The sequence below is a fragment of the Balaenoptera ricei genome, chromosome 20, assembly GCF_028023285.1.
Source record: "Balaenoptera ricei isolate mBalRic1 chromosome 20, mBalRic1.hap2, whole genome shotgun sequence".
Taxonomy (NCBI): Eukaryota; Metazoa; Chordata; class Mammalia; order Artiodactyla; family Balaenopteridae; genus Balaenoptera; species Balaenoptera ricei.
The window spans coordinates 52,129,507-52,151,232 of NC_082658.1; the positions used below are offsets into that span (position 1 = coordinate 52,129,507).

Consider the following 21,726-nt stretch of genomic DNA (forward strand, 5'->3'; position numbering starts at 1 on the left):
TAGATAACAGAAATTCCATGTAAGAGCCTCAGGGAAGACAGTCCTGGGCTGGTATTGTAAGCAGATGGGGTAGGGGGTCCCCGAGGAAAAGAACCAGATGTAGCATTTTGACATAAGAGAAGCCATTTTTGGCCTAAGCCGTTTTTGTCATCTAAGCCTGGCCACAATGCTTGTCCTTGAACAGGTCTCAGTAATTAATGATCATAAGGGAACAAAAGAATGCAGGAAGAAACAGCTGTTATCAGGTGGAGAAATAACAATAGCAAAGATAATGTAGCAGTTGTAAAGACTCCCAGTTCTCTTTGAGTACTTCAGATTAGCCTGAAGTACTTTCTTAAAAGAGCTGTTTTGCAGAATTTAAACCCCCTTCAACCACCAGATCAACTAGAACCTGAGGGATGATGTTGATCTTTTCTGACCCTTCTGTCAACCTTTGCCCCAATTCTATGATGTGTACACTGCCCAAGCCTCTTCACGAATATGCATGTACCCGTAGCTTAACACTTCCCCAATTTTGCCATTCGGGGAGACACTGCTTTGGGAAAGATCCCCAGTGTTCTCCTTACTTGCCTCAAGTAATAAGTGCCTCCTTCTCCCACTCTTTGGCTTGGTTGGGTCTTTTGGCTCAACACCCACCAGCAGGTGAACCCAGTTTTGGGGTAACAGTATGGCAGCTGTGCTCCACAAAGACCTCCCAGATGTGGCTCTTTCCACTCACTACTCCAGCCACTTCTGGATTTGACTCTTGTTCTCGTGATTCAGGATGGTGGCTAGAGCTCCAACCATCACATACACATTCCAGGCAGTGGGATGGAGACAAGGATGAAGAAGAAGAGGGCAAAGGATCTGCACCAGCTCTCTTTTAAGGAAAGTTCCCAGAAGGCGTCACATGACACTTCCACATACATCCGATTAGCTATAACTTAGTCACATGACCAGACCCAGAGGCAAGAGGAGGCTGGGAAATGCAGCTTCCATTCTAGGCAGCCACATACCCAGCCAAGAACCTGGGGACAGCTAGCTGACTCCGCCATTGAAAGAGAGGATAGAGGCAGGGGCAGAGCACTACGGTGTGCCAGGCTCTGTGCTAGGTACTTTACGTATCTTATCTTACCCCAACCTGAGTAGAGGCTATTATTATCCCTGACTCACAGAGGAGGCTTGGAGAGTTAAGCAACTTGCCCAAGGACACACAGTGACAGAGCTGCAATTGAAAACTATCTTATCCCTTCACCCCAGGCTGGCTGGAAAATCTGGAGAGGGTGGGTCCTAGGAGCTGCTGGAAGGAAATCTTTCAACAAAGGAGGGCTCACCCAACAGTGTCAGAGGCTGACAGGCCGAGCAGGATATGGGCTGAAGTGTCTGCTTGGATTTGGCAACAAGGATGCCACTGGTAACCTTGGCAAGGGCACCTAGAAGTGGGGGTAGGGGCTGGAGGCCAATTGTAGAGGGTGGGACCCAGAGGGAAGTGTAGACTGGTCTTTCTGGAATGGTGGTGGCAGTGAACGGAGAGCAGACAGAGCAGCAGGGAAATGTGGGCTGTGAGGAGGCAGAAGAGGAGCGGGAGAGAGGAGAGGCGGCCTCCAGGCTGGGTGAGGTGTGATTTCCAAGGAGGAATCCTCTGCTCACTCGGGAGGGAAGGGGACAGGAGGTGCACAAGCAGGTAGATCTGGAGAAGGAAGGGAGGGAAGAAGAGGGAGTTCCTGTCTTGTAAAATCCGAGGGATGGCTCTTGGCCGGGGAAGAGGGCAGGAGGCCAAGGGCCTGAGGGAGAGGGGAGGGGCTAGCTTGTGATGTTCAATATGGTAGCCACTAGCCAGCCACACCTGGCGAGTTAAATTCAAATGAATAAAATAAAAAATTCAGTTCCTTGGTTGCATGAGCCACATTTTAAATATTTAACGTCCACATGTGAATACTACATTGGACAACACAGTTAGAGAATGTTCCATCACTGGTGTTGGACAGCACTGGTCTAGACAGAGCATGGTGATGGGGGTGCCCAGAGACCCTGCTTGGCCGGAGGGTCATGCCCACAGCAGGGTCCCTGGAGGATCCTTCCACACTGTCTCCAGTCAAGACCTCCCTCCCCTCTTTGGGATTCCATCCGATCTCCCTCCTGGGACAGCCAGCCCCTTCCTCACCCCTGCTTTCATGAGGCCACTCCTGGGGTCTCTGCTTGTCCCAGTGCCAGGCCTTTCAAAGCGGGGGGAGGGGCATGTGGAGGATTGGGAAGAGCTCCAATGATCGGGGCTGTGCCAGGACAGCGACCTGTGGATAGAGGTGAGCTGACGCCCAGCACTGCCTCTGCATAAGGGTCAGCTCACCACCTCCCACGGAGAGACCCAGAAGGATCTCAGAGATCGCTCAGCTTAGCCCCGTGTTTCACAGCTGCGGACACTGGGTTTCAGAGAGGGCTGGGAAGAAAGGGCAGAAGGCAGAGGTTTGAACTCATTCACCAATCCTTTTATTATACTCCAGCCCTTGATTTCCCAGACCTTGTGTTCAGACAGAGCCGGGCAGGCCTCGGGAGCTGGGGCTGGCTCACAGGCAGAGAGCCCAGGATTCGGCTGAGGCTCCCACCCTGACCAGAGGTAGCTGAGTAAGGATTCATCACTAGAAGGGGCTGTCCTGACCTGACACACTTGAGGAGAAGCACATGCCCACAGAGGCGGGGTGGCATGCACCATGAGTCTGTGCCTGGGGGTGTAGGTGTGTTCAGATGGTTGTGTTTGCAGGGCCCAAGCTGTTCAAACACACAGTGTGGATGGGAGGGGGGCTGTGCGTGTGGGTGAGTGTGCACGTGGTGGGGGAGTGCATGAGACACCGTGTGGCTTGTGAGCACACCACACACCTGCTCAAGGCCTGCACCTGCCAGGGGATGCCGGCCCCAGCTAAGTCTGATACCTGATCAGGAGCGGTTCTAAAACTTAGGTCCTGAAAACGACCTGAAGAGTTTGCTATGCTTGCAGACCATGTGACCAGACGTGGAGTTTCTGGTTCAGGAGGTCTGGGGTGCACCCAGTTGCTGGCACTGCTTTTCTTTTTTTTTTTTTCCTTTGGCCTTGCAGCTTGTGAGATCCTAGTTCCCCGACCAGGGATTGAACCCAGGCCCCTTGGCAATGAAAGCGCAGAGTCCTAAACACTGGACTGCCAGGGAATTCCCAGGTGCCAGCACTGTTGATAAGCATCCCAGGGAAATCTGGGGCCAGTAAGAAACAGGGTTCAAGCAGAGCTCCAACAGAACTTTCTGCGATGCTGGAAACGTTCCATGTGGTTCAATAGGGCAACCACAGCCATATGTGTGTATTCAGCAGTTGTAATGTGGCTATTTGAGGAACTGAAGTTTTAATTTTATTCAATCTTAATTAATTTAAATAGTCACTGATGGCTAGTGGCTGCCATATGGGAGAGTGGAGGTCTGGAGACATGAGGGAGTAGGATGGACGGACAAGGGCCCAGAGGGAGAAGCATAAAACCCCGGGCCGGGAGTGAGTGAGGCCGGGGTGAGGCTCCCTTGGGGGCTGCAGAGTTGGAGCCAGAGCCCAGCATGGTGCAGGTCTCTCCCAGAGTCCACCCTGAGCTTCCGGCAACCTGGTGTCTGCCTGGCTGAGAGGGAGGGAGCGCTCCTGGGGAGACCCCTCCGCCCTGGCTGGGACCCCACCAGGCTCCCCGCCTACGGTGTCCAGTAGGAGTGGGGGGCGGAGGTCAGGACGTCTTCATGTTCTCCTGCAGGACCAGGGTGGAGCTGGTGGCCGCAGGGTCGTGCTCCCCCTGTGTAAACATTGGGGGGATGGAAGTCGTCCCCGGGGAAGCAGCTGGTTCCCGGCACAGACACGCAGGCCTGGGGCCTCTGAAGGGCTGACTCAGGGAGTTCTCTTACCGTCCCTGGCCCCATGTCCTCCGCGTACTTGAACTTCTTCTGCTTGTAGTAGTGCCTCCTGGGCAGGATGTGGAGCAGCAGCAGGTCACAGAGAACCGTCGCCTGAGGGCGGGGGCGGGGCGGAGAGCGCAGGGGATCTGGGGGCAGCGGGAGGACCCTCCACCCCCCACCTCAGCCTCTGCTGACCGCGGGGGCCAGGCTGAGTCCTCTCCAGACCTCAGGTCCTGGTGGGGACGAGGCACTGCAGGCCCCATCCCACCTCTGTCCCGCCCCAGCTCTGGGCCCCAGTTTCCTCAGACATACTGTGTGTGGGTCTAGGGAGGTGGGGTGGGCTCAGTAATAGGGAACAATCTCGGTCAGGTCTGGGGTGGGAGACTTGTTGCTGAGGTGTGGAAGGGGAGGGCCTGACCCCAGTGCAGTGACCCCATGACCTCAGCACTTACCACCCCAAAGATGCCAATCCCAGAGCCAATGGTGGTCATGGTGGGGATGATGTCAAACTTGCCAGCCTGGTGGCAGGGCCCAGGGGAAGGAAGGGTTAACAGTCAGAAGGGTCTGGTGGAAAAGGCCTTCCTCAGGAGCCCTGAGACCAGGCCGGGGGCCAGGGGCCTTCCCCACCCTCCACTGCTAGCTGGTCCCACAGCCTGCTGCCCACGGCTCTGGCTCTGCATGGAGACCCAGCTGCTGGTCAGGAGCCCTGGGTTTGGACCTTGGCTCTGCCCTCCCTGGACACAGGGAGACAGTGAGGGAGGTGTGGTCACAGGCTGGAAAGCCCTGCCCTCAACAGCACCTGGGTCCCCTCTGTTATCAGATATAGAAGTGCTGAATGAGGCCCAACCAACTTCCTGTCGCCTCTAACCACAGACACCCAACAAGCACCGGCAGGAACCGAGAATGTGTCTCTGGCTACCCCTCACACTGGACACTCACCTTGCCGTCCACGAGGATGTCAAAGCGAATCCCAAACACCTTGAAGAGGTGCCGGTAGTTGGTCCCATTCTCCACGAAGTGCCTCGCAAACCTTGGGGAAGGGGAGAGGTTGCAGGAGAGGGTGATGGAGAACTGTCTTGGGTCCAGAGCTCCCAGAGCATCAGGGATACAGGAGCCCTTAGAGGTTCATGAGGACAGCCCCATGCCCCCCAACATTATATAGAGGGGGAATCGCAGGCCTCATTCCAGGAATACTGTATTCAACCGCTGCCCTAACTCCTGATGTCGGCAATTTCCCCAGCCAGTCCTGGCCAGGTGGGCCTCAAGGGAACCGAGAGCCAGGGGCAGGGCTCAAGCCTCTAAGCTCATGCTCCCTGCTTGGCCAATTCCAGGAGAATGGGAGTTTCCTAGGATCCACTGCTCCCCTCCCGGGGACACTTGCTTGGCCTTAAGGGGTTCTGGGAGTAGAAAAGCCCGCAGGACCCCAAGGAAGGAGGCACTGGTGGGGACCCGGCAGGCACCTGAAGTTGAAGCCTTGAGACAGGTTTTTCTCTTCATACAGCCCGTGGAACTCATAGACGGGTTTGCAGTGTCGCACATGCCAGTCCAGGTCACAGTGCCAGTCGATGGTGATGCCTACCACCCCGCCCTACCAGGGACACAGGCCCTCAAGATCCAGGGTTTAGGATCAAGAACTCCTGCCTTACAGCTGGTGCAGCTGTTTTCTGTTTGTTTGAGAAGAGACACTGAGAAGCTGCTTCAGGGTTGAGGTCCTGTCACCCTCTCTGGTCCTGCCTCCCACCCATCACATTCCAGCTTTCTGACAGTTTCTAGAATACACCAGGTTCTTCCTACCTCAGGGCCTTTGCACATGCAGTCACTCTCCCCCCGCCCGCCACCATTCCCCACAAGGCTGGTTCTTTCTCATCCTTTGGTCATTTCTCCTGGGAAGCCTTCCCTGACCACCACCCCCAGTCTAAAATATGCCCTGTGATTCCCTCTGTGTTTTCTTCTAGAACACGTGTCACTTTGTAACCACACATTTATTTTCTGTGATTATTAACGCATCTCTTCCAAGACTGTCAGCTCCACAAGGGTGGAGCTGTCTGTCTCATTTGCACTGATTCCTGAGTCACAGCGCAGGAGGCAAGTAAATAGCTGTTGAATTAAAGAGGGAGTCTGTAAAGACATGGGCTGGGAAGAGGAAACCTGAGAAAGTGAAGCTCCTCTGGGTGAGGCAAGGATCAGGGATAGGTGGGCTGAGCAAGAGGAGAGCTGGGTGTGGAGCTGGGCAGCTAGGCGGGAGGCTAGGTGCCTACAGACAATGGTGATGGGTGAGAAGTTCCTACTGGGGGTGGCAGGGAGATGTTTAGGAACAGGGGAAACTAACATTCAGCTTTCTGGTCCTGTGTGTTGCTACCGTGTAAACCCCCTCCAGGGGTTGGCAAACTGAGGCCTCAGGGCCAAATCTGTTTACACATTGCCTGTGGCTGCCTTTGCCCCATAGCAGCTGACCTGGGTAGCTGGAACAGAGACCATGTGACCTGTGGCCCATACTTATTCTCTGGCCCTTTAAAGTTTGCCACCCGTGTTCTCCATAAAGGCACTGTGGGTGAGTTGTTTTGGTGTGTGATGTCACAGAGGGGGGCTGATTTCCATCCCTGGATCCCACAGGAGTGTATGATAAGGATCACGAGGGAGCATGTACCTAGGATGCCTTGGGCCAGGCCACCCTGAAGTGCTGTCCCGTGCCCTCAAGACAATCCTGAGAGACTTGTACTATTATTGCTCCCACTTTACAGGTGCAAAAGCTCAGACACACTGAAGGTAAGAGACTTGTCTGAGCCAGGATCTCAACCCAGTCACACAGGTCTGTGCTCCTTATAAGGTATCGTTTCTCTGGGAATCCCATGTGACTGTGTGCATCTCAGCCTCCAGAATTCCCAGGAAACCTGGGCAGGCACAGGATTTCTCAGGGCCATGGGCCATGGGATTTAAGCTGCTTGTGTCTAATATTTAAAAAACAGTGGGCCCTCGGAAGACACCCAGGTGACATCTGCCTATGGCCATTCATTCTGGGCACCTCCTCTGTGCCAGGTCCATGCCAGGCCCTGCTGAGGACACAGGCCTGAACCACAGGGGCCCCCAGTATTAGAGGATAGATCTATATATATGCTCGGCCCACGCTAGGGACTGGGTGGGGTGCGGGGGTTAACTGGGCCTGAAAAGTCTTTTTTGGCCTGATGATCTGGGGGCCCAGCCCTCCCCACTCGCCTGGCACCATACCTTCTCGGCCAAGGTGCTAAAATTCTGGCCTGACTCTTGTACCACATAGCCGAGCTTGAAAACTGGGCACAGTGGGTGCAAGGTCTTGTGATAGAGGCAGGTCTTCATGTAGGCGGCATCTACCTCCTCCACCAGGTTGCGCCTACAGGGGCAGAGGGCATTGATGGTGGCAGCATGCCAGCTGGGAGGGCACCCACCATGCCCGGGAGCTCTGGGGACCCCTCCCGGGCCCTAGAGATGCCCCTTCCCTAGCCCTTGGAGACTGAAGGCAGCCCACCCCAGGGGCCCAGCCCAAGCTTCTACCTCCAGAAGGAAATCAGCATGAGTGCAGTGTGACAGAGGTGACAGGTTGAGACCAGCTGGAGCAGCCTCCAGAGCCGCCTGCATTTCTGCCCGCTTTTCCCACAAACCTGGTGACCTTGAAGCGTGGAAAGCTGATGCTGTTCTTGATGAAGAGAGTGAAGTTCTCGGCCTCTCGGAGAAGGGCAGGGCTGGAGGAGACGGCACTCACTCACTGCCCCCTCCCCAGGAGTCCTTCGTGTGCCTACCAGAGCTGGGCTTGGTGTATGGGGCTGTGAGAGCCTATGGGATCTTCCTGAGTCATTGGAGGGGTGGGCATGCTGTAATGTGGACTCTCAGGCCCCTTGAGCAGAGGCTGGGGCATCTTTGGCCTGAGCTGCACAGATGGGGTGAGGGTGGGGTTGGAAGAAGGGGGGACAGAGCACAGATCCAGATGCCCCTCTAGTCTGGGCTGGGGACCCTGCTCCCAGCTCCCTGGAAGGACAGGGCATTACCATGGGATGTTGTCATCCACCTCCACGGGGCACCAGCCAAAGATCTCACACGTATGCACGATGTCGTTGAAGGCCACACACTTGCCTGTGCGGATGCCTGGAGCAAGGGTGCAACCCCTGGGTGTCCACCCCAAGCTGGGGGTGCAGAGGAGGACCCCCAGACCCCACTCCTAGGAGCCCCCATTGATGGGGCGCCCAAGAGCAGAAGCCTGGCTGGTTCTGGGACAGGGGAGGCCAAGGTCAAGGTGGTGGGAGGAGAGAGAGCAGGAAGGACTTCCTGGTGGAGGAAGCCTGGAGCTGACAGGCTGTGGAGGGGGACAGGGGGACAGGAGGAGGCCGACCTTACCTTGGGCCTTCCTTTCTGCCTTTCCCGGGGTGCAGCCACTATTATTCGTGCACGTGCCCCCTTCGGGGTTCTGGGGAAGGGGAGAGCTGCTGACCCCAGGCCCCCTGGGTAGGGTCCTAAGAAGATCCCCCCCACCGCATGGCCCTAGGGTGTGGGGCAGAGTCTCAGACCCCTTTGGAGTGACCCTTACTCACAGCCTCCTTCCCCCAGTCCCCCCCCAGGGCCCTCTGGGCTCATGCCCAGCTGCCCCAGTGCTGCTGTCGGCCAGCAGGGGTAGGGGAGGGTGGGGCTTGGGGGCTGGGCAGGCACTGAGGCTCAGCATCCTGCTTGGCACACAGCTGGGAGGGAAGCCTCAGCAACTGCCAGTGGTGGGCCATTACTGTGTGTGAACTTATGCCTGAGATTCCACCACTGTGGTGCCGCAGGAAGCCTATCTGGCTTCCCCTCCAATGCCCAAGGGGACCTCCTCTTCTGTGTTATTTTTCACTGTGGGTCCAAGAAGGGGGGATGGGCAACAGTCCTCACCTCTGCACAGTGGCCTTTGGCCTGCCGGGGGGTCGCGATAAAATTGGTCATGACCACAAAGGAGCTGTCCCCCTGGAAGTGAGAGGCCGGGGGAGGGGAGGGCAGGGCTCTGAGCTGGAAGAAGAGCCCCAGGAACCCAAGCACTGCCCTAGCAAGCCCCCAGAACCCACATGACACCCAGCAGCCTCCATAACCCATGACATCAGACCGGGGTGATGTTACGAGGCTGCTTCCGCCCCCCATTCACAGGGAATCTGAGGCCCACAGAGAGAGAGGAGCTAGGCTGGTCCCACAGGGAGGTGGGACAGAGCCTAAGCCAGCTCTGAGCCAGCAAGCCCTGGGGGTGGAAGGTGCACCCCCGAGTCTGCTCACCTGGGCCGGGAAGACGTAGTCAGCCACATCCCAGACCTGGGGGCCCAGGCTTGGGAGCTTCGTCACAGCCAGGCCCTTGAGTTTAACAGACACGCTGCTGATGAGGCCACTCGAGGTCTGGTAGCCCTTCTCATAGACGAACACCCACCTGCAGGGGGATTAGGGGGGCAGAGGGGCCAGAGTTGGCCGGAGCCATTCAAGGATGGCATGAGGCTGTGGGCCACCGCCCCTTCCGGCACCAGCTGGACGTGTCAAGTCCTTTCCCTTCCCCTCCCCAGATAGGCCTCTGAGCCACTCTCCGTTCCTAAAGCTACATCTTGGACTGGAGGCTGGAAATCCTCAGCTGCTCCCTCTGCTGGCCTATGCCTGGAGTTCCACCATTCTTTTCACTATGAAAATACTATTATTGGTTGGCCAGGGAGCAGAGCCCCTGAAGGTCTCTTTCAGAGCCTTTTCCAAGAGTAGCATTTGTTGGAGGCCAAGCTGCTTGGACTCCAGTCTTCATCCCTATCTCCTTCCTTCCTGAGTTCTTCCCGTTGAGAAAGAGCAGAGTATGATGATGGCCGAGAGCCTGGCCTTTGGTGCCCAAGAGTCTGGGCTTGAATCTCACAGGCTGTATGATCTGGGGTAAACTAGTCTCTGTTTAGGGCAAGTCCCTCTCTGTTTCAGTATCCTTGTAAAATGTAAACAGTAATAGTACCAATACTACTTAAGTTGTGAGTTAATGCCTGTGAAAGCACTTGGAATGGAAACTGGCATGGGCTAAGCACTATAGAGACATTAGCTACTATTATCTCAGCCATGCCGGGAGCTCTTGGGGAGGGGGACTGACTGGAAGGGAAACCAGAGGGGCAAGTGGCCCTTTGAAGGGCTCACAGCATCTGGCCCCAGATAAGGCCCTTGTGGGTGTGGGTCAGGCTGGAGGCTTCCCAGGTTTCTCAGGAAATTCTGGCCTTCCCCTCCCAGCATCAAGAACCCCTGTTCCTCTGGGTTCTCCACTTTCAATCTGGGAGGTTTAGTGGGGTCAACCTCCCTCCTAGGCCCACAGTGGGGGGCACATGATCAGGGTTTGCCAATCAATGTTCCATTGCCCTAGCAACAGCAATGGGTCTAAGGATGGGCTCACAACCCCGAGGAGTTTCAGCAACGCGGCCAGAATTTTTCTGGGAATTACTGGGAAAGAGACATCCTCTCTGTTGGGTGGCTAAGCAAGGTGTGGTTAGTCATCTGTGTTACCTCACGAAGAGAGCAAGCCTGAGAATGAAGCCAACTTAGAGAAAAGCCAGGCCAGTAGATGGAGAGGGGCAGACTCCTGACAATGTTGCTTGAGCACCTGGATCCTGCCATACCTGAAGCATGTTGAAAAGTCACTTCTGGACTTTTCAGTTATACAAGTTAATAAATTCTTTTCCTTTATTTAAGCCAGTTTGGGTTTGGTTTCCGTTGCTTACAAGTGAGAGTTCTGGATAATACTTCTCTCCAGGGTGTGGTCCCCTTCCTTCAGGAAAGAATCTTGGTGATTCATTGTAACTCTGTGTGTGTGTGTGTGTGGTGTGTGTGTGTGTGTGTGTGCGTGTGTGTGTGTCCATGGTATCCATCAGAGTGTGTAGCTGTGTATCTCCAAGGCAAATCTGAGAGCACACTTGTGGCTGTGGCTGACTGTGGGGAGGTGTGTTTCTGCCCCTGTCACCCCTCACCCTACCTTTAGCCCACCCGTCCAAAGCAGAACTCAGAGCCCCTCTTCTGTCCCTCAGAGCTCAGGACCCATGACAGAATTCTCCAGGCCTCCTATTCCCAGTCATCACTAGCTCTCTGGGGGCTGTCTCCCTGCTCCAGGCTCCAGGAAGGCAGCCCACCAATGTCCTCCTCTAGTCTACTCCTCTCCTTCTCCAAGCCCCCTCGCCCCCCAAAGCCTGGTGCTAGAGCCCAGACAACCCCTCCCAAGCTTAAGCGTGGTCACTGCTGCCCCCTGCAGGTCTCAGATGGCAACAGGTGAGGCATGACAAAGGCTCCCGATCCTCAGTGTCCTGAGCCTGCCTGCTTCCCTCCAGCCCCATCAGGGAGGGTGGGGCATCACCTATCCCCCAACTCTCCTTAGGTTCCTTCCTCCAGGAAGGCCTCTGGCTCCACGCCCAAGTTTGAAGTTGCTATTGAGGGGGATGATGGGGAGCTGCTCCGTATTCTGAACACCCTGCAGGAGAGAGAGGTCCCCGGCCTGCCTCTTGGGCGCCCCCCATCCCTGACATCCTAGTAGCAGCATTTCTCTCTTTGCTCAAAACCAACTCCTCACCGTATAGATAGAAAAACTGAGGCCTGAGGGAGTGTCCCTCCCGAGTCAGAGGCAGACCCAGGCTCGAGGCTCCCCAGCCCAGGACCCCGGCCCCTCCACTGAGCAGCCTGGCATCAATGTGTCTGCCAGCAGCCACACGGAGGCTGGGCCCTGGGGCTGATGTAGCCATTCCAGGCTGTGTCCGTTCCCAGGGGCTGTCAGTCCTGTGGCCCAAATCTGACATCAATGACCTCGGTTCTGATAATACCAGAATGACCATGGCGCCAGGCCTGTCCCTCCAAAGCCATGCTCACCTTGACCTGGTCTTGTGGCCAACACCCCAGAAAGGCCACCAAGGGGGCCTGATGCCAAAGACACCGGCATCTTCAGAAGCCCCTCCCCTTCCAGAAATTTTCTTTCCCATTCTCTCCTCCTCATCCTCAGTAGTCTCTCTTCTTCCACAGCCCCTTGTGGAAGAGGTCACACGGTGGAGTGGCCGAGAGTGTGGCCTCTGGAGTCACAGAGGCCGAGGTTCACATACCAGCACCGCCACTCACCAGCTGTGTGGCTTCAGGCTGAAGACTAAACCTCTCTGAGCACTAGATGTCTCAGTAAAAGGAGGTGAAGGCACCTACCTCAAAGATGCTGATCGTTCAACAAATATTTACAAGCAAGGCCCTACCCCTCACTGAGCCGTGGGCTGGGCTCCAGGAAGAAAAAGAGTCTAGGTGATTGTTTGGAGGATGTTCCCATGAGTTCTTTTTAAGGAAATTAACACAGTGCTTGGCATGCAGCAAGCACATAATAAATAATCCTATTTTTTTACGGTCTCTGGTCCTCCTTCACCAATTCCTCCTTAAATGTTGATCTGCCCCCATCCTCTGGCTTCCATTCTCAGCCCAGGCAGAACCCTCAAAGGCACACTTTGTCCCCGATTTTTTATCTCCACTTCTGCACTCTCCTCTGAGATTCAGTTCCACACATTCAGTCATTCAACAGATATTTATATATCGGACCCCTATTATGCGCCAAGGAAAAACAAACCAAAATTCTGCACTCAAAGAACTTATATAGGGGCTTCCCTAGTGGTCCAGTGGTTAAGACTCCGCGCTCCCAAGGCAGGGGGCCCAGGTTCGATCCCTGGTCAGGGAACTAGATCCCACATGCCAACGAAGATCCTGCATGCCGCAACTAAGACCCGGCGCAGCCAAATAAATAAACATTAAAAAAAAAAAAGAACTTATATAAATGTTGAATCTCCAACTGTTTGGTGACACATATTCCTCCCCCCTGCCCTGCCTACCCTCCCACCCCCCTCCCAGACATCTCATAGGTACCTCCAACTTAACTTGACCCTTTGGAAAACAGTCTGGAAGTTCCTCAGAAAGTTAAACATGGAATTACCATTTGACCCAGTAACTCCACTCCTAGAACCAAATACCCAAGAGAACTGAAAACATGTCCACATAGAAACTTATACACAAATGTTCACAACATTATTCACAAGCAAAAAGTGGAAACAACCCAAATGTCCAGCTAAGTGTGGAATTTCCATACAATGGAATATTATTCAACCATTAAAAGGACTGAAGAACTGAAACATGTTACAACCAACGTGGATGAACCTTGCAAACATGGTGTTAAGTGAAAGAAGCCAGACACAAAAAGGCCACATATTGTATGATTTTTATCTATATGAAATGTCCAGAAGAGGCAGAGTAAGGGGTAGGGAGGCACAACGGGGAGTGATTGCTAAGGGGTATGAGGTTCCTTTTGGAATAGTGCAAATGTTCTGGAATTAGATAGTGGTGATGGTTGCACAACTTTGTGATTATACTAAAACCCACCAACTTGTGTATTTTAAAAGGATGAATGTTATGACTTGTGAAATCCATCTCAAAGCAAAAATTCAACTGGACCAAACTGAATGCCTCATCTTCCCACAGAACTTGCTCCTCTGGTGCCCTCATCCTGAAGGACGGCGCCATACTTACCCGAACCCCCAGGCTCACAGCCTGGACATGGCACCCTCCCTCTCATGCCCACATTCTTTGCATCCCTCCATCCTTCCCATCTCCCCTTGGCTTTCATCAAAGAACCCAGAGGGCTTCTTGTGGGGAGGCTGAGACACAAGAGGAGCTGGGGCAGATGCCGGGGCAGCTCTGGCGTGGGGCAGGGAGGACAGGTCGTGTGGCTGGTGATACAGGGTATAGCCTTGGGCCACATGCTGTCGGGCAGAGCATCTTTGGAGAGAGGCAAGACCAGACTCCGGGCCCGGGAGGGACTGAGTTCAGAGCTGGGGCCCACACTGGGGCTCAGAGGTTAAGCAACATGCAGTCTGCAGACAAGTCAGGCTGATGATTTATGTCTTTAAGTGTTTTGACTGAATCACCAACCTCTAAAAACCAAGAGATGTTCCTTTCACCCATAATTTCCAATTTCCCGCCGCTCTTGAGAAGTCAGGAACTCTGGCCATGCTGGGCACATGTCCTGATGCAGCAACGGTGGGCAGAAGCTGAGCTGTGGCCACCCCCAGTGCGGGGCCCACTGGGATGATGACCTGTCTTCCATGCTCGCTGCTTCTGCCTTGGCCTCACCCTCTCCTCTCATCACTGCTGCCTCTTCACAGCTGTCCTGCCTCTGGCCTCCACCCCCTACCCCAGCACCTGCCTGCCCTGGGCCTTCCCCTGTTAGACACCCTTCCATGGCTCCCCACCACCTGCAGGAGAAAGCCCACGTCCCTCAGCTCAGCATTGAGAGGCCTGAGCCAGTGGCCCTGCTCACTCTTCCACCTCCTCTCCCTTGTCTCTATTCATGCTCCCTCAGCCTAGCCCTAGTGACTCTTTGGGTGTTCCTTCCCTGCCCCAGGACCTTTGATCACACTCTGCTTTCCAGCAGGAGTGGCTGGACCGAGGTGGGTACCCAACCAGGCTCCACCAGTCAGGACATTCCCTTTCCTTGGCCACAACGACTGGTTCTGGGATGGGCACATGACCCAACCACAGTCAATAAGAGCTGGACCTGGGACTTTGGCTGGAACTCTGAAGGAGAAGACACTTCTGTGCCCCAGGGGTGCTGGTGGCCATTTTTCCACTCTGAGGGCAGAGAGCCTGCCTGAGAATGAGGCCTCCACAGAGGAAAGCAGAGCCGAGAAGATCCTGGCTAGCTTCCTTGGAGAACCCAATGGGACCAACCTGAATTCCTCATCTTCCCATAGAACGTGCTCCTGCACCCTCATCAGGGAGGATCCAGCCAGGCCTGAAGCCCACATTGATTTTTCAGTTACACAAACCAGTTAATACCTTCATCCTTCCTTTTTAATCCATTTTGATTGGATTTCTGTCCCTAGGAACCAAGAAGTTCCAGCTAATTCATCCTCAGCTTCTCTCTCTCCCCCTGCCCACTCTGTACCCCACCTCTATCCCAGGGAACCTGACACAGGCCTAAGCACAGAGAAGATGCTATGGAAGTATACCTGGATGTGTCTCTCCCAGCAATAATTTGTATCTCTCCTTATCTCTGATTGGTGCACTCCAAGATCAGAGGCATGTGATTTCATGAGCTCTGTGTAGGGGCGCACAGGAGGCCCAAGGGAAAGCCAAGAGCAGGACTGCCTGGACTAGAGGCCCCAGGCCTTTGCTCAAGGCTGGTTCCACCACTGTGCCACCTCCTCCAGGAAGTCTTCCCAGGCTCCCCTCCCCAAGTGGCATCCATAAATCCCCTTGAGACCCTCCTGTGTGTGCAGCCAGAGCCCCCCAGGCAGGGACATATCCCAGCACACCTCTTGTATGGGCTTGCGAGGTCATGGATGACAGCCCACTGCCTGCACACCTCCAGCTACAGAGAGCTCATCACCTCCCAGGAGACAGCTCTAACAGCAAATTAACCATCCCAATTTGAGATAAAAAGAGTGACATCTTAGCTCAGGCTGCCAGGGCCTCAGGTTCGCTCCCTCCACTTGCCCTCGACTTCCCGGAAGATTGTGACTGACAGAGAAAACAGCCTCAGTTTCCCTCCTCGGAGTCTGTTCGGGTTCTCAGCATCTCAGCTTCTCTACCTCTGTCTCAGTAATTCCCTCTCCATATCTGAGCCTCAGGGCCTCTCTCTTCATCTGAGTGTTGTGTTCCAATGTCTGTCCCTCTGTCCAGTTCTGTCTCTGTGTCTGCCCACCCCCCATCTGGACTATCTCTCTGTCTCTGGGGTTGGGGTGTCTGGCTGTTCTATGCTCCCCTCTGTACCCCTGCAATGCCCACAGGACCAGAGAGTCTGACAGACAGTGGGGGCCTTGGGAAGGGGGGGGTGGTAATTAAAGAAAGACCATCCCTCCTCAGGAAAGGGCCAATTATTGAGCCTGAGGACAATGTCTTTGGAGGGGGTCCCCTAACCCCTGCTCCGTGGAACAGCTGGGAAACCGAGGTCTGAAATTGTAAGACCAAGTGCAGGCTGGGTTTGGTCAGCAGTTGCGGGCGCCTAGCTGAGCGGTCAGTGCAGCAGTGGGCAGTGGCCAGATGAGGGCACCAGAGACAGCAGGAGTGGCAGCCCCAGCTGGAGTCTGGGCGTTAGTGGGTGTTTCCAGGGACTCTGCCTTCCTCCCTCTGCTCTGTGACTTGGGCAGGTCAGTGCCCCTCTCTGAGCACGTTTCCTTTCCAGGATATCAAGACCAACTTTGGAGTCACACAGCTGGATTCAAATCCTGGTTCAGCCTTTTTCTAGCTGTGAGAACCAGGCTAAATCATCCAGTGTCTCTGAGTCTCACCGACACTGAGGAGGCCACGTCCATTTGGAAACTGAGCGCACTGTCTTGGGAGAGAGGAAGGGAAGGAGGGAGGTCGTGAGGTCCCCGTCACTGGAGGCATGTGTTCAGGACTGGATGGTGGCTTGGGGCATATGCTGCAGCTGGGGGTGGGGTGGGAGGACTGTCCCTTTCCCTCTGACAGTCTGTGACCAACACACAAAAGGAGGTCTGGCGCCGCTCCCAGTGCTGATCCGAAAGCAGAAACAGGGAACCATAGGGGCCACGGTGAGGACAACATTCTCCCAGCCTCTTGGTGGGAGGGATGGGCTGAGCCTGGGTGGGCAAGCTCTCTCTTCCCTGGAGGGTCAGGAGTGTGGCTAATGGTGGAAACACATCGGGGCCCCATTAGAAGGGTTCTCAGAGCCCTTGTGAGGAGGGAAAGAAGAAGGCAGAGTCAAGGCTGGGGATCAGGAGGCCCCAGTTCTAACTGGGCCTGGATGCTGACTTGCTGTGTGACCTGGAAACCCCACTGCTCCCCGCTCTGGGTCTCTTTCCCTCACAAGCTCAATGACACCGCAGATATCAAATTGGTTTGTGAACAGTAAGGAGGCAGAGTCCGAAAGGTGTCGGAGGGCTGGGTCGTGGCCCTGGCTCCACCCAACCAGCTCTGAGGCCTCGGGGGTGGGATGGATGGGGCAGAGGGTAGGTTGTTTTGGATGCCAGAGGCCCTGGGGGAACCAGGTGGTCACTGGCCTCTTGGTCAGCCCACCCTAGTTTGGTCTCACAGCAAAAACGCGGACATGGAGACCAGAGGGGCAGGGCTGCTGGGTGCCCCAGACCCCCCAGCGGGGGCTGAACCCCCTTCAGTGGCCTTGAGGCCTCCAGGACCCCCCTGTGAAGTCACTGTAAGTGGACATAGTGTCCCTGACACGGGGGCGTCCAGCCCCAGGGGCACCCCCAGGAGCCACACCCGATAGGCTCGTGCCCAGACACACGAGGGCACGTGCAACCCACACAGAGCCCTGGGTACGACGCACACGCATCCACACACCACACACACGTGTAATCACATAAGCACCTGCCCAGACAGCCAGACCAATCTCAGGAAGATGGCCTTTGCACGGGTCCCAGAACAGCAGCCCACAGGGGAGTCCCACCTACTTCTGCCCCTGCACCCCTGGGATGGTGGGACAGGTCCCCCGATGCCCAGAAAGGAGCTGTCGTCCCCAGGACCAGAATGGACCTCCCACCTCTGCGTGACATGCCACCCTTAAGGCACCAGGTGTTCTGAATTTGAAGATTTCTCTGCTCAGGTTCTGGAATAGACCAGGATGCCTTTACTTTAGGCAGGGCAGGTGAGAGCAGGGCCCGTCCCACTCTGGCCTGTAAAGTGGGGGGCGGCCTCCATCTCTCAGGAGCTGCGTGGCTTGGCTGGGAGGTCAGAGGTGGAAGGGCTCTGGCTGGGGCTGGCTGGGGCCTTGGCCTCTGACGCCTCCCACCCCTTGAGGGAACCGTTAGCAGTGAGTCAGTTCCTCAGAGCCCAGAGGCTTTGCCTCTTGTTCACCACATGACCGGAGGCAGGGCTGCCCCTCGTCCCAGTGTCCCCATCTAGGCGGCAGGTTAGCAGGCTTCCCTTCCTTCTGAATGGCACCAGAAGGGCTTGTCAGGAAGCATGACAGGCCATGGAGAGAAAGAGGGGCTCTTTGGGGTCATGGGAAGCATCGCAGAGCCTGGAGGACAGGCCCGGGTTGGGGGCTGGTGCAGGAGGGCAGCAGGGAGGGGGTCCAGACTCACCCAATGACGTAGACCAGAACCACGAGCTGGATCAGGCGGAAGACGACGCCCACCTTCTTGTTGCGCACAAGCACCATTCGGGGGGTGTCGTACTCAAAGAAGAAGGCGGCCAGCTCGTCCTGGAGCCGCCGCACCATGGTGGCCCAGCTGGGGGCTGAGAACCAAGCCCCCTGCACGGCCTTGGCTCCCGGGGTGAGCCAGGCGTCAACACCCACGTCTACAGCGAAGCTTCTAGGGGTTTCCCAGCCCCTTAGGAAGAGCAGGGTGGGACAGGTGGCGCCAGAGGTCAGGAGTCAGAAGTCAGTTGTCAGCATTTGAGTTGGGAGGGAGAGTCCTTGGGTGGTCAGAGCCGCCCTTGGCCCCTGGCAGGCAATGAACTGTGGACCAGCTGTGCCTGTGGACAAATAAATTCCCAAAGATAGATGGGGGCGGGGCCGGGGGGGCCACCCAGGCCCGGCCCCACTGCCCCTCCTGGCTCCGGCTGGGCCCTGCTGGGCCTCCGGAAACGGGAGCTGTTGGCAGGAAACCATGGGCCACCCGTCACAAGGCAACGATAAAGCTGTCAGCCCCCCAGGAGCTTGGTAGAACAGAGCTGGGGGCTCAGGCCAGGGCCTGGGTGGAGTAGCCTCAGGCTGGAGCCCTCCCCAAACCAGGGACCCATCTCGTATCCAAACATCCTCCCCACCCTACCTTGGCCCCCAGGTGGAAAGCTCAGTCCCTGGGAGTCTACAGCCAGGAGGGCAGAGAGGAAGGAGGGCTGCTTCCGGTCCAGCTGCCTGACACTTCCTGAACCTGTGGCAGGACCCCCACCCCGCCCTTACAGACCACCTTCCATCCACCCATCCCTTTGGGTCTGAGCTTGGCCCGTGCCCAATCAACCTCAGTGTCGGGCTGGCATCTCCATCCCCCCACCTCTCTTGTCCTGGCCGCACCTCCACTACCCTGAAACCAGCACAGGGTGCAGGAACCCAGACACGGCGAGGGCCGCGTCTGTTACACATCACTGTCGGGCTCCCAGAGCCCAGCAGGGAGAGCCTGACATCAGACTGCCTCAGTGAACACCCCTGGCTGTGCTGCTTGCTGTGGGGGCCTGGGTACCTTGCCTCACCTCCGAGCTTGCTTCCTCATCTGTGAAATGGGGCAATAATGGGACTTTCCTCATAGGTAGAGGCCAGGGGATGGGTCCTGACAACACTGAGGACAGAGAAATTGAGGCCGCTCCTGCAGCCCCTGCCCTCAACCCCAACCCAGGCCCTGAAAGCAGGGGTCCTGGGGGCTGGGCTGGGGCAGGTCCTGTGTTAACTCTCCGAGCATCAGAGCTGGAGGCTAACTCCCAACCTCCCTCTCATTTTGCAGGTGAGGAAACTAGAGCTCAGAGAGGAGAAATGAATTGCCCAAGCTCAACCTGCACAGTACAGGAAGCCCCCGCTTGAAGCAGGAAGGTCTCCCTGGCCCTCCCTCCACCCAGGCTGGGTGTCCTCGGGGCTCCCTGCCTCCGCCCGCCCCGTTCCAGGCTGCCCCACCCTGAAGGCTGATGGGAGTCTTCTTCCTGGCAGGCCTTTAGCTGGGAAATCACTCTGGGCAAGGAGCCAGGCCCCGGGGCTAGGAATCCCAGCCTCCTGTCTGAGTAGAGCTGCCTTCTAGACAGCAAGGGGCCCCCAAAGAGGGCCCCTCCAGCACCCCAGGCCAATCCCCCCATCAAACAGATCAGCCTCACCCAACACAGAGTTCCCGCCAATCTCAGGCTCAAGGGTCTGTCCGGTGATGCCGCCTTCAAGAGGGGCTGGTGAGTACCACGTCCTGGCTTTTCTAAGGAAAATCCAGAGATGCTGGGAGGCAGAGTGGAGGTAGCCACATCCCCTTGGCCTGGTCTTGACCCCAGACAAATGGGCCTGTCCTCTTCCCAGCTGACTTCATGGCCCTTGGAATAGCAGGCGCTGGACATGAACTGTTTGCAGTGGGGGTGGGGTGGTTGCTGACACCGTGTCTGAGCCATCTCTGTGCCCCCCTCCACCCACCCTTCTCAAGACAGCACATCACACTTGGGAGGGTGGCAGGCAGTAAATTGGGGGGTGGGGAGGAAGGGGAGGGGGAAAGGAAGGAAGGAGGGAGGGAGGTGTGGAAGGAGGGAGGGAGGGGGGATGAAGGAAGGGAGGGAGAAAGGGAGGAAGGGAAGGAGGGAAGGAGGGAGGGAGGAAGGAGGGAAGGAAGTCAGGCAGTCCTTCTCCAGTCTGTGTCTGTGCCCTTCACTCCGTCACCATGTTTTCCTTCTCCCCCGCCTCCTCCTCCTCTTCCTCCTCCAAGGAGCTAGGCTTGCTGACAGACAGATGGACCAATGGACAGACAGACTTGCTTGGAGCACACACATGTGCTCCTGTTATAGCCTCGGTTCTGACCCTGACACTCAGAAAACAGGATGCCCCGGAGGACAGTCTCATTTGGGGATGTTATCATAACCAAAAATGTGCCCAAAACAAGAAGAAATAAAAGCAATTACATTTCTTTCCCCAAATACCTTTTCTTGTGAATCACTCTGCGAGAGTAAGACAGGCAGCTGATAGGGTCAATGTCCCTTTCACTGGTTCTAAAGTGCATCTTTCCATTGAGGCCTGTGCTTTCCTGCCCTTGGCCCCCACTTCAGCATCCCCAAGGACAGATATCCGTGTTCATTTTAGGCATTTTGGGAAGTGAAGGAAACCTAGAATTCTGCAGGCTTTTCTTTACAGCAGCCCCGTGATGTAGGCTCAAGAATTGCCATTTTACAGATAAGGACACTGAGGCTCTGGAAGCTAAGGGCCTTGGCCAAGGTCACACAACGATTAGCTCCCATATCTGCTGGTGGCCGGGAAGGAAGCTCCCCAAAGTCTGAGATCTTGGCCCAGAGCCCACCCTAAGACTCCAGCCCTTCAGAGCCGCCAGACCCGCCTTATAAGCCCAAAGGCCGGATGGCCTGAGCGGGGACTGGGCCGGGCCTTGTAGGGAGGCAAGGCAGTGCTGCCAAGCTTGGCCCCAGGATGGCCTCCCCTGCCTGGCTAAATTTAGCCACTCTGTGAGGGTGGAGGGGGCCTGTGTGCCTATCCTGGAGGCCAGCTCGGGCCCTCAAGGAGGTCGGCACAGGCTCCAGTGGGTCTCCTTGGCCACTCAGGGTCCCAAGGTTGCAGGGGCCACGCCTCTGCCCGGAGAGGAGGTCGGTCCAAGCTCCCACACCAGCTGGTCCGGCCTCAGTGTCCACACAGCCTCTCAGACGCTGGCTGGAACAGGGCCCTGGACTGGCCTAACTGGACAGTCTAGGGGAGGGCGGGGGAGGGCGGGCATCCATGGGGAGGCCACTACGGGGGTCCCCAGGCTGGCTTCTCCCCACTGCCCAGATCTTGCATGGCTTCTCTGGCCTCTTCGTCCCCTACTAAGGGCCTCGATCTGGCTGGAGCCCCTCTGCCCGAGTGTCCGAGGCATCACAACCCCCTGGTTCTCCTCCATGCTTTTGGGCCGTCTCCCCTTGGTCCTCAGCCTCTTCCTGCCCCTGGAATGTGGGGACTCTTTGGGGCTGGCCTGGGCCACTGCCCCACAAACACTGCGCACACACCTGGAGGCCCGCCCCCTGCCGACGCTGAAGCCGCTACACCTACAGCAGCCGCGTGCCTGCCACCTCCTCTGGCTCCCACCTCTTTTCTCTTTCTTCTAAATCAAACTGCACTAAGGTAAAATACACATGCAATAAAATGTACCCATTTTAGGCACACAGTTTGATGAGTCTTGACAAATGCATGGAACTCCCCTCCCCTCCCCAATCCCT

The 21,726-nt window shown here is 56.3% G+C and overlaps 1 protein-coding gene across 3 annotated transcripts; it reads right to left on the reverse strand.

Moving 5' to 3' along the window:
- Positions 1-758: 758 nt before the first annotated feature.
- Positions 759-19,737, reverse strand: P2RX1 (purinergic receptor P2X 1). Of its 3 annotated transcripts, none has more exons than XM_059908922.1 (13): positions 19,651-19,737; positions 17,934-18,327; positions 9,136-9,283; positions 8,764-8,835; positions 8,239-8,308; positions 7,893-7,989; positions 7,509-7,589; positions 7,099-7,240; positions 5,334-5,461; positions 4,813-4,903; positions 4,326-4,391; positions 3,883-3,940; positions 3,331-3,773 (listed from the first exon to the last, which is right to left on the reverse strand). In XM_059908922.1, the coding sequence occupies exons 2-13, from the start codon at positions 18,068-18,070 to the stop codon at positions 3,676-3,678; spliced, it is 1,188 nt and encodes a 395-aa protein (XP_059764905.1). In that variant the 5' UTR covers positions 18,071-18,327; positions 19,651-19,737; the 3' UTR covers positions 3,331-3,675. The 3 variants fall into 3 exon arrangements, with proteins under 3 accessions (XP_059764903.1, XP_059764905.1, XP_059764904.1); XM_059908921.1 differs by having other exon boundaries at positions 3,883-3,984; XM_059908920.1 differs by lacking the exons at positions 3,331-3,773; positions 3,883-3,940 and adding an exon at positions 759-1,669.
- Between the last annotated feature and the right edge of the window lie 1,989 nt (positions 19,738-21,726).